Here is a 12,430-nt window from a genome sequence, read left to right as displayed (position 1 = left end):
ACAAAACAATTTTTTTTTTCTACAAAGTCTTGAAATGAAAACACAAAAATGAAAAATGGTCCCTTTAAAAATAACCTCCGTGTGCCAGAAAATCGACATTTGTGCAGGACTTCCTCAGATGAGTCAGTACCCAGAGGAATAAAGTTTCTGCAGATGAAGTGGGTGAAATGTAATGGGAGATACAGTGATTTTGTTTGCACCATAATAAGGCTGTGACAATTCTGCCATTGTCTGTGCTGTGTGTACCGGGAGAGAGAGAAATGAAGATACTTAACCCATTACCAGACACAGGAACACCATGGTGACACCAGCCTTGCCAGGCAAAATTTATTTTTTCCTATGTACGATATCTCCAGGCAGCTCATTTCAAATACCCTAAATACACTCGGATCCCGCTATTGAGACAACAAACCTAATTGTAGGGGTCTGGCTCCAGAGGGTGCAGTCACACCTGAACTGTGGTACACAAGAGGGGTCAATGGCCCCTCTGCCATCTCACATGGCATGAAGGGGGTAGTGTCACAGATTGTGAGTGGGGATCTCAGGTACGGACTATGCTGTCACTGACCCCAAGCACCAGATGGGATATATTACTACTAATATTACCCTGGTTGGAGGAGAGGAAGATTTACTACAAGACAAATACTTCTAATGATACCAGTGGACTGCTGGGGTAAGGGACGGAGTCAGCGACTTTGTGTTCCATCACAACTCTTAATAGTATAAGTGTCTTGAGAACACTGATTCTGGTAACAACACAGCAGACAAGGTGGCTCACAACCAGATAGGCCCTTCTGGCATTTGCCAGAATTGCTAGATGGCCAGTCCGTGTTAGGCGTCGGATTTCCGGCGCTGCACAGCGGGAATCCCGAGCCTTGCCTCCGACGGTCTCCCATTCCTCTCCAGCCGCAGAGGACCTTGCTCAGCAAACTCGTCGGTCCCGGCGCTCTGTCCAGACCAGCTCCGTGGGTTTGCTTGCTGCTGCCACCCCTGGTTCAGCTTTGGCAATGCATGCTGCTCAGCAGCAAGATCCTCCAGGGACTAAGTCCTCATGTCGGGCCACTGAGCATGCCTGTGGAGTGATCTCCCATTAGAGATCAAAGGTCATGTGCTCAGGTCCTGCTCGTGTTCGGATTGGCCCATCCGAGAAGCAAGGAGGATCACGGACGCCTGCGGCTATAAAAGGTTCGCATGGCCGCTCGGCCATGCGCTAAGATAGACTCAAATAGTTTGGTGTGTATGATGATGGATGCATGTATCTGGTGTCTGTCTCATTATGAAACCCCTACCCTTTGATACGTCTGTTGTTAGGGTTTAGAGACTGAGTCAGCGCCTGCTAGTGGCTAGCCTGTAGGCCACAGTGCATACCGGCCGTCTGCACACTTGCACACGCCATTTATTTGATCCCTGTTGGTATCGCAGTCGCGGTGCCGGGCGCTAGCGGTCTAGAGGGACTTCAGTCCTGCTGTCTAAGGGCTGAGTTCTGTGACGTTACGCTAGCGCTTACTCTGCCGAGCTCTGTGAGCGAAAACAGGCTACGGCATCTATTATTTGCGGTAGTGCGGCTCTAAGTCATAAGAGTTCGCCTCGGTACACCTTGGGTGAGGTTAACCCCGTGTGTGCCGTTATTTCACCGCCATATCGCGTCCGCCATTACCGAGCAGCAGTTAACACCTCTGCACGGTGGACCCCGGGCTGCGAACGCACCTAAACACCATCTTATTATTTGGTGTGTTCCGCCAGCCCTTAACAGTCCGGCCCTGGGGGATCTGTATTTGGCGTTGGGTTGACTGATGATAGGTTCCCAAGTGACCAATGCTGGCTGAAAGGAAGTGGTGACATGGCCAATAATCACCGGATGTGCAAGTCTCTGTGGTCATGATAATGGCTGAGCGGATTTATTGACCAATGCGTCCATATGATATTTAGCCACAAAATCACTCAGCCGAACAAGTGGGAGACGCGGCCATCTAATGTGTACAGGGCCTTTAGAGGCTTACTATCCTGTAGTCAAATGTGATTTTATAATAGAGGCAGAACCTACAGTACTATAAGGACCGCAAGGGGCGTTTCAGATCCGGTATCTCCTCTTCTGCACAGTACAGAAAGGGAGCAGTGTGAATGAGCACTGAACGCCTTCAGTTTAAGAAAGCAGAATGTGTCCTGGTGAACCAGAGACGAGGTGGTGGACAGATCTCTAATACTAGTAGTCCATTTTCCTCTGTTTGACATGTTTTGAATATACAAAATGTAACAAAATAGTCACATATAGTGACAAATATTACATTACCATCATTCAGCTACAACTGTAAATATCAGCTTGTTCTCCGGCAACAACTTGGTAATGGTAATAACGTAATAAATATTCATAGGGTTTGGAGCAGAGCTGGGTCTGGTATGAAACTCCCACCACTAGGCGGCGTTAAGGAGCAAATAGATTCCTCATTGAGTGCAATGAGAGCTGTATGGGTCTGTATGCAGGGAGCACCCTAATATTGTTGACTGTGCGAAGACAAGCAGTTGAATACTAAATATAGATGAGTAACAGTAAAAACAGTAAAATGACAGAATTAAATTTTGCAAATTCACAATTGTCCCTTGTACCGGATTCATTGGGTGAATCCATGAGGTTCATTTACTTTTAGCTGACTGACGAAAAAACGTATGTGCATGTAAATTTACTGTGTGATACTGTCTGTTGAGCAGTGAGTCTAATCCTATCCTATGTGATACTGTCTGTAGAGCTATGTATCTAATCCTATCCTATGTGATACTGTCTGCTGAGCCGTGTATCTAATCCTATCCTGTGTGATACTGACTGCTGAGCCGTGTATCTAATCCTATCCTGTGTGATACTGTCTGCTGAGCTGTGTATCTAATTCTGTCTTATGTGATACTGTCTGCTGAGCCGTGTATCTAATCCTATCCTGTGTGATACTGTCTGCTGAGCTGTGTATCTAATCCTACCCTGTGTGATACTGACTGCTGAGCTATGTATCTAATCCTATCCTGTGTGATACTGACTGCTGAGCCGTGTATCTAATCCCATCCTGTGTGATACTGACTGCTGAGCTGTGTATCTAATCCTATCCTGTGTGATACTGACTGCTGAGCCGTGTATCTAATCCTATCCTGTGTGATACTGACTGCTGAGCTGTGTATCTAATCCCATCCTGTATGATACTGTGTGCTGAGCCGTGTATCTAATCCTATCCTGTGTGATACTGACTGCGGAGCCGTGTATCTAATCCTATCCTGTGTGATACTGACTGCTGAGCTGTGTATCTAATCCCATCCTGTATGATACTGACTGCTGAGCCGTGTATCTAATCCTACCCTGTGTGATACTGACTGCTGAGCTGTGTATCTAATCCTATCCTGTATGATACTGCCTGCTGAGCCGTGTATCTAATCCTATCCTGTGTCATACTGACTGCTGAGCCGTGTATCTAATCCTATCCTGTGTCATACTGACTGCTGAGCCGTGTATCTAATCCTATCCTGTGTCATACTGACTGCTGAGCCGTGTATCTAATCCTATCCTGTGTGATACTGACTGCTGAGCCGTGTATCTAATCCTATCCTGTGTGATACTGACTGCTGAGCCGTGTATCTAATCCTATCCTGTGTGATATTGTCTGCTGAGCCGTGTATCTAATCCTATCCTGTGTGATACTGTCTGCTGAGCCGTGTATCTAATCCTATCCTGTGTGATACTGACTGCTGAGCCGTGTATCTAATACTATCCTGTGTGATACTGTCTGCTGAGCCGTGTATCTAATCCTATCCTGTGTGATACTGACTGCTGAGCTGTGTATCTAATACTATCCTGTATGACACTGTCTGCTGAGCCGTGTATCTAATCCCATCCTGTATGATACTGTCTGCTGATCCATGTCTATCTAATCCTATCCTTTGTGATACTGACTGCTGAGCTGTGTATCTAATCCCATCCTGTATGATACTGACTGCTGAGCTGTGTATCTAATCCTACCCTGTGTGATACTGACTGCTGAGCTGTGTATCTAATCCTATCCTGTATGATACTGCCTGCTGAGCCGTGTATCTAATCCTATCCTGTGTGATACTGACTGCTGAGCTGTGTATCTAATCCTATCCTGTGTCATACTGTCTGCTGAGCCGTGTATCTAATCCTATCCTGTGTGATACTGACTGCTGAGCCGTGTATCTAATCCTATCCTGTGTCATACTGTCTGCTGAGCTGTGTATCTAATCCTATCCTGTATGATACTGTCTGCTGAGCTGTGTATCTAATCCTATCCTGTGTGATACTGCCTGCTGAGCCGTGTATCTAATCCTATCCTGTGTGATACTGACTGCTGAGCTGTGTATCTAATCCTATCCTGTGTCATACTGTCTGCTGAGCCGTGTATCTAATCCTATCCTGTGTGATACTGACTGCTGAGCCGTGTATCTAATCCTATCCTGTGTCATACTGTCTGCTGAGCTGTGTATCTAATCCTATCCTGTGTGATACTGTCTGCTGAGCTGTGTATCTAATCCTATCCTGTGTGATACTGCCTGCTGAGCCGTGTATCTAATCCTATCCTGTGTGATACTGCCTGCTGAGCCGTGTATCTAATCCTATCCTGTGTGATACTGACTGCTGAGCTGTGTATCTAATCCTATCCTGTGTGATACTGTCTGCTGAGCTGTGTATCTAATCCTATCCTGTGTGATACGGTCTGCTGAGCTGTGTATCTAATCCTATCCTGTGTGATACTGACTGCTGAGCTGTGTATCTAATCCTATCCTGTATGACACTGTCTGCTGAGCCGTGTATCTAATCCCATCCTGTATGATACTGTCTGCTGATCCATGTCTATCTAATCCTGTCCTACGTGATACTTTCTCCTCTTTTTGTTCAGATACTGTAAAGTCAACATTCCGAGAAGTAAATTACTAAATGCAGCACATGGAGAATTTGCAATGGGACTATAATTGTGCCTAGCTTCTTTTGGCAAGTCAGTGTATTGAAACCTTGTGCCAGACTAGAAGACGTTGGCACCAGTCCTGCCCAGGTGATTGGATACCTGCTGGGAGGGAGGGGTTGTGAACCTGCTGCATCAAACACACAGTGACACTACAAACATTGCACATTGACCCAAGAGAAGAGGAGAGGACGGGAGATCTCTCCGGACTGCCACTACCAAGAACAGGTACGTTGCCTCTCTGCTCACCACACTTGGCATTATACCATGGCTTCTCCAACCCAAAACCTCTATGTTCCCAGAAGAGTTCTTGTTGTCACTGTCACCTGTGCTCCTGATATTGTGCTTTTTGTCACGTGCCCTTTTCGGATATGTTTCGTAAGAGGGGAAACCACTAAAACCACCTCCTGCCTAGCTATTGGCACTGCCTGATCCCAAAGTCACCCATTGTGAGCTCCAGATGGCGGGCGGCCTTTCCATATGCTTTCTTCTGTAATATTCTTACTGCCCTTGTTACTTTGTCATGTTGGATATATTTTGTACTTGCGCCGTTGTCCTTAACCCTTCAGACTCTGAGCCTACGTCTGGTGTTCTGCAGGTCGATGCCGTCATGTGCAGAAACCGCAAGGGTCTGGCGGTAGGATGTCTGATCTGCATCTCCATTGTGTCTGGGATCATTGCTCTTATACTCAGCGTAGTAGGTACCAGAAACATATATCAGCCGTCACCTAACAAGGTAAGATCCCACCATCTACCATAGTTGGCAGCTGTACTCCCGCCACTGACCGTTCTTCCAGAATTGTGATATTGGAATAAGGGATCGATCATTGATTAGGCAGGATCCCTACACTGCTGTAATGGTGGCCATACTGGTTGTCACCTTTTTCTCCGCCGAGAGAGATATAACTTACAGATTTTATAGTAAGTAACTCAACGGACAAAAGAGGAACTTGTGCTGGAAATGCTCTATAAAGAGACAGTCCACTTTAAAACAAATAAATATAGACATATTACTGTGAAAGGTTTAGGCATGTGTGGAATAAATGCTGCTGAGTAAGAAGCTTTGAAGTATTAATAGTTTAATGCAAAAAGAATGAACAAAACAAATATAAATCCCATCAGTATTTGGTGACCGCCCGTCACCTTCATCACTTCTCCTTTCTACAGCACACACTGCTTTTCTTCAATTAATTTTTATTTGGTTTTCTCAAACGAATACTTTTTGTTATAAAAAGTTACAAAGGTTAAGTTTTTGAAGGGGCTCCGCAGGGAGATTGTCAAAAACATCATGGAGAACTGACCACAGAAAGAGAAGTCTTGGGGGTGATTATCAGGCCCCCCAGCCCTGATGTCACATCCTTCAGGCTATATGGGGGTCACATGAAGACACGGAATGATCTGCACAAGCCACATAGAAGATCTGGGGTCAGTCTTCCAAGGTGTTTGGAACAACCTCCTGCCAAGTTTCCTCCAAACTGTGTTCAAGTGATGAGAAGAAGTCATGGAGGAGACAGGCGGTCACCTGATATTGATGGGATTTACATTTCTCTTTCCTTCATTCACCTTGTATTTTGTTGATAATAAACTATTAACACTTCTATTACTGAAAGCCTATTACTTTCAAACATTTTTTCCACACTGTTCCGGCCTAAACATTTTGCATAGTACTGTATAGATTAAAATGTATAATTATGTATAATTTCATAAAGTATAAGCAAACCTCCATCTCACTGCTAGTCCCGATTCCTACTAGCTCCGCTTCCAGCACTGCGCTTGTTACAGAAGCGTGTTTCCTGTGTCAAATACATCATTAGATCTGTGTGTGGAGGGGGCTGGCTGGGTGCACATGTTATTAGCTAAGCCAGCTCCCATCAATCTTGACTGAGAACAGCCTCAGCTAATTAACAGAGCAATCAGCTGGCCCCCTTTTTTGTCATGGTTGAAGACAGCTGGCTTAGCTAATGCAATGAACAGTAAGCCAACTATCTTGATGTAATAAGGCTGGATTCACACTTATCCTGTGCTCTACACTGAGCACTGCTATCTAGGTATTCCTATAATACTTCTGAAATACACAATTCAGACAGACCCAAGTTCATTGGGAGATACTTTGGACTCAGTTTGGCCTCTCTTTTCCCTGGTGGACACAAAAGATCAGTTTATCTGGCTATTTGGGGGCCTTGAGTGGAAACCCTAATGCAAGTGCTCAGCGTAGAGCACAGTATAAGTGTTAATGAGGCAGAGATAGAACAGTCAGAAAAAAAATGTATTCCTATTTTGAGATTTAATGTCATGTCCACGAGGGATCACTTTCTTATTCCGTGCGATTAAAGGAATTCCTGCATTGTGACACATCCAGTTTCTATCTACGCCACAAGAGTTACAGCTTTATTTACAACCTTGTGGGACTGGTAGAGACTTCCTTCTTTCAATTATTGCATCTTTCCTGCAGCCGTCTGACTCCAGTCTCTGCCTCTTATTGGCATAAAGTGTAACCTTTAAGTTTCTACGAAAATTAGTTTTTTTCGGTTTCGGGTTTTGAAAAACGCCTGGTTAAAAAAGAAAGCGAATGCCACTTTTGTAAATCAGCTCCTAATGGAAAAATGCTACAAACTAAGCGCTGCCCAATCATAAAGCTGAATTTAAAAAAAGACACTTCAGAAATAAAACAGTTCCAAAAACGGCTTGAGGAAGCAAAAAAAATCCTCTAAAAACTCCCCAAAGAAGGGGAGCATTTCTTTAGGTGGTTTCCACTAGAAAACACAACTTTTCAAGTCACCTTAAAAAATGTTTAAAAAATCCATGAGTACATATACTTTTTTTTCTGAAGCTTTTTTTTTTACAGCCTCCTGATTGGACAGCATCTAGTTTGGAGCGTTTTCCATCAGGAGCTGCATCACAGAAGTGACAGGCTCTTTCGTTTGGTGGAAGGATAAGATTAAAAATGCATTTTTTTTTAGGGGGGGAGCTGCCAGTATCCGGTGACAGAGAACAGTAAAAAAAAGAAATTTTATTGAACCAATACATTTTGGAGTCAATTTAACTCTTTCATCTGACACATCAGGCACTTTTTTTTTTATCACCAGGGGATTTTCAAAAACTGAAATAGAAAAAAACAATGTTTAAAAGATCAAACATCCGCCTCACCATTCATTCTCTATGTGGGTAGCAGAAAAAGCTGAGTGCAGCCCTCTGAGGAATGATTGGAGCGGCGGTTAGGCATGCTCACTGCCACTCCATCTTATGGGGATAAAAGAGCCGTATCCCCTCCCATCAATAAGCGATCACCTATCTTGTAGATAGGTCATAAATTATTTTCACTGGACAATCCCTTTAATTAAGCAAGCTCGTTCTTGGCAGCACATTCGCCTGGGTAAACATGTGATGTACTGCCAATAACAAAGCTAGTCTACGGGCAAAGAACAATTGTTTTAACGATCATCCTGTGCATATAAAAGTGCGGTCAGCGTGTCCAAACAACCTATTAAACAGCCGCCAATCAGCTGAACTACGATCAACCTGCGTAAGCTTGACCTTCATTTAGCTCAGTATTTTTTTTTTAACATACACACATCTGCCAGTCCTAAATCCTCTGTAACACTTGTGGATGGAGTCTTATAGGGAACCCATCAGGAGGAGTGTACACAGCAACCTACACACAGTGTCAGGCGGGCGCCGTTATACTGGTTAGGCCATGTGCATACACTGAGTATTTGGTGAGTTTTTTGCCCCAGTAAAACCAGGAGTGGAATGGAACGGTCAGAGGAAAAGCATAATAGAAACATTTGTGCCCCTTCTGCATTTTTCACCCACTCTTGGTTTTGGGGTAAAAAACTCGCCAAATACTGAGCATGGGGCGCCAGCCTGACACTGTCTGTAGGTTACTGTGCACAATCCTGCTGACAGGTTCCCTTTAATTAGGTCAGATGTTAATTAATGCCTCGTTATTGGATGTCAGGCACACGCCCTTTCTGGTTATTTGCACATATTATATAGAGCAGGATATACACAGCTCGCAGGCGTTACACGCCCTGTCGTTTCAGGGTATAAACAAACACAAAAAGTTTATGAGGTCACAGTCGTAAAAGCGGCTCCTCCAAGTCATCACTTCTCGTGTATGTATGATGGATGAGGAAATAGAGAGAGATTGCTGTAACCGACCACATTGCCACCCATTTGTTTTTACGGTCATTTTATAGCAATGTGCATCTTCTACTGTGTCACTTCGATATTGCGCTGTGAGTTACCGCCGGCGTTATGTTCTTATATTGCCCCCAGTCAATACTTATTAGTGTTACTTCTATAATATGGTGAGGCCTCTTCTCTGTGGTGTATATGTGTTACTGTATGACGGTATATTTTGTGCGTCCTGTCTTGCAGTACGGCTTGGTGTTTGATGCTGGATCATCTCATACTTCGCTCTACTTATACCAGTGGCCGGCGCACAAGGAGAATGACACCGGGATAGTTTCTCAGATCCACATGTGCGAGGTTCACGGTACAGTTTTCCTATTGTACAACACCAGGTGGTACAGAATACCATTAATATGTCATATGTGTTACCTGGTGTAAATGGCGCCATTCCCCTGAATCTGACAATGTTTTACTTTTCTTTTTGTGCATCTCCATTTCTAAGATATGACCTTTTCTTCCTTGTATAGAAAAGCCTAGTCTTATTAGTCAAATGGGCATTGTCTTCACCACTTCTCTGTGGGCGTGTCCACCAGGATCACGCCCACTTGCCTAACAAGTTTAGATTTATATAAAGGTAAGAAAGGCCTGTATCTCAGGAATGGAGAGGAGCAGGAACAAAAGGAAAACTACGCCGGATGGAGGAGAACAGCGGTATTTACACTAAATAACCCTTTGGGGTGTATGCAAGCACGATACAAAGCAGAACTGTGCCACGTCCATGTTACTTGGACCACACTGCAACTTTGGCCACAACAGCTATCGCGTTACCAAGGTCTGCTATGTATCGCAGCAGAATACAAATGAATGGAGTCAGATTGCGACCACCAGGGGTAATGCAACTAGGAAGTCGCATAAAATACAACGTGGTTTGATTTCTTGCAACTTGCCCCTCGGGGTATTTTCAGGGTCACAACACGACCCCATTCACTTGTATTGCATTGCAATATATCAGCGACACCTAGCAAACTTTGGTCAGACAACAGGTGTAGCGACCAAAGTTACCGGGTACCCCGACCTTGGGGTCAGTTGCTATAAATGGGTAACTTTTTTTACCTGGTGTAAATCCTGCTGTTCTCCTGAATCTGGTTGGTCTTACTTGGCCATTTAAAAATAAAAAAAAAAACAACAGTAGCTGTAAGTGATGCAAATTGTAGTAAAAAATATGTTAATTTACACTTGTTCTTCATCACTCTGAGTTGTGCACTCGTTATCAATCATATTTAACATCAGTGGCATTATCACTTCACATCTTCTAATTCTCTACAAATTGCCGACAACTCAACTCATAGGATTAGATACACGGCTCAGCAGTCAGTATCACACAGGATGGGATTAGATACACGGCTCAGCAGCCAGTATCACACAGGATGGGATTAGATACACAGCTCAGCAGTCAGTATCACACAGGATAGGATTAGATACACAGCTCAGCAGGCAGTATCACACAGGATAGGATTAGATACATGGCTCGGCAGTCAGTGTCACACAGGATAGGATTAGATACACAGCTCAGCACACAGTATCACACAGGATAGGATTAGATACACGGCTCAGCACACAGTATCACACAGGATAGGATTAGATACACGGCTCAGCAGTCAGTATCACACAGGATAGGATTAGATACACGGCTCAGCAGAATGTATAACACAGGATAGAATTAGATACACAGCTCAGCAGTCAGTATCACACAGGATAGGATTAGCTACACAGCTCAGCAGACAGTATCACGCAGGATAGGATTAGATACACAGCTCAGCTGTCAGTATCACACAGGATAGGATTAGATACACGGCTCAGCAGACAGTATCACACAGGATAGGATTAGATACATGGCTCAGCATTCAGTATCACACAGGATAGGATTAGATACACGGCTCATCAGACAGTATCACACAGGATAGGATTAGATACACGGCTCAGCAGACAGTATCACACAGGATAGGATTAGATACACGGCTCAGCAGACAGTATCACACAGGATAGGATTAGATACACGGCTCAGCAGACAGAATCACACAGGATAGGATTAGATACAAAGCTCAGCAGACAATATCACACAGGATAGGACTAGATACAAGGCTGAGCAGTCAGTATCACATATGGTAAGATATGCTAGTGCAGAACACTGATCTTACACAGGTTACAATGTGAAATAGGCTCAGTTATTAGCTGATTAGACGTTTGTGTGCCATGACTGTAGACCCCTGCGTCCCTGCCGCTGTCGGTGACTCGTACTGAAGTCTATCGGGACATTGCAGGAGCGTCTCTAGGTGCTGTGCCGTCATGACATTGTGTATCACCAGGACGCTCTTACTGACATTAGACGTATTATGACGCCAAATACTCTATGATTCTGATGTAGTAAATAGTGTGACATGGTTATCAGGGGCTACGAGAAGCCCTCACTCCAGTGGAGGTCTGTCAGACACAACTTCCCTATGGTAGGAAAGTGTCTGGCGTCTATTGTGCTCCTCTGGTGATGAAGCCAAGTTCAGGTCATTAATCAATAACGTGTAAAGGTCTCGGAAAGTCAAATATTGACAGGGCAATCCATGCCTGACATTCACTTCTGTGCCATCCAGGGAATTCCTCTACCTCATGGTGGAGTCGTAAAGGAGCCATTACATTAGTAAAGTAGGCGTCCTGAGTGGTCTTGTGCCCATATACTTACCTGCTATTTACTCCAGTGAGTGACCCCAGTCCAGCTGCACTGTCTATGGGCGTCTGAAGGTGGCCGTACACATTAGATCAGGACCACCTGACTTACATGTGTGGCGCCCCCAGGAGTATGGTCACCACAATGGCATTACCTTCCTCCTAGGGAGTGTGATGTCATGCCTGGAAGCAATGAAGGGTCTCTCTGACAGTTAATCTCTACATACAACACAGTTCCCACTCCAGGCCAGCAGAGGGAGCTCTGAACAAATACTAAGGGGAAGAGCTTCTCTCTGGGGGCCAGGAGGGGAAAATGGTCAGTTCTGTGAGGAGGGCAAAGTGTGTGAACTTGGGGAGAGGAGCTGGGGGATTGAGCAGAGAGTTGAGGCTGATTCCCAGCTGGAGCGCATGATCTGGAGCCTGGTCTCCAAGGTTGTATGGAGACTGATGGTCCTGCAACAGAAACCAGAGGAATAGGAAGCTGTAAATGCTCTATTCCCATCTAAGACTCGGAGGCACAACAGCCATGTGTGAGCCAAAGGAGATAGAAGGCTACAGTTGTCTGCCATACGAGGTAGATCCAAAAGGAAAGAAGAAGGAGGAACGTCAGTGTAACACAGTACTGC

General features: G+C 44.7%; 1 protein-coding gene across 8 annotated transcripts in view; it reads left to right on the top strand.

The window, feature by feature from the left end:
* The first annotated feature begins 1,167 nt into the window (after positions 1 to 1,167).
* The window catches only part of LOC141059895 (ectonucleoside triphosphate diphosphohydrolase 8-like), a 38,166-nt gene continuing 26,903 nt past the window's right edge, over positions 1,168 to 12,430 (top strand). For 2 of the 8 annotated variants that reach the window (XM_073556091.1, XM_073556089.1), the window contains exons 1-4: positions 1,168 to 1,185; positions 4,890 to 5,180; positions 5,551 to 5,688; positions 9,333 to 9,450. In XM_073556091.1, the coding sequence (XP_073412192.1) occupies positions 5,563 to 5,688; positions 9,333 to 9,450 (244 nt within the window). In that variant the 5' untranslated portion in view covers positions 1,168 to 1,185; positions 4,890 to 5,180; positions 5,551 to 5,562. Of the gene's footprint in view, positions 1,186 to 1,215; positions 1,234 to 4,889; positions 5,181 to 5,550; positions 5,689 to 8,962; positions 9,191 to 9,332; positions 9,451 to 12,430 lie in introns of those variants that run through there. The other 6 variants (XM_073556092.1, XM_073556090.1, XM_073556097.1 and 3 more) reach the window with 6 other exon arrangements.

The sequence above is a fragment of the Dendrobates tinctorius genome, unplaced genomic scaffold (assembly GCF_039654945.1).
Source record: "Dendrobates tinctorius isolate UK_male_01 unplaced genomic scaffold, ASM3965494v1 ptg000231l, whole genome shotgun sequence".
In the NCBI taxonomy this organism is placed as follows: Eukaryota; Metazoa; Chordata; class Amphibia; order Anura; family Dendrobatidae; genus Dendrobates; species Dendrobates tinctorius.
This window is presented reverse-complemented; position numbering and strand designations above follow the sequence as displayed.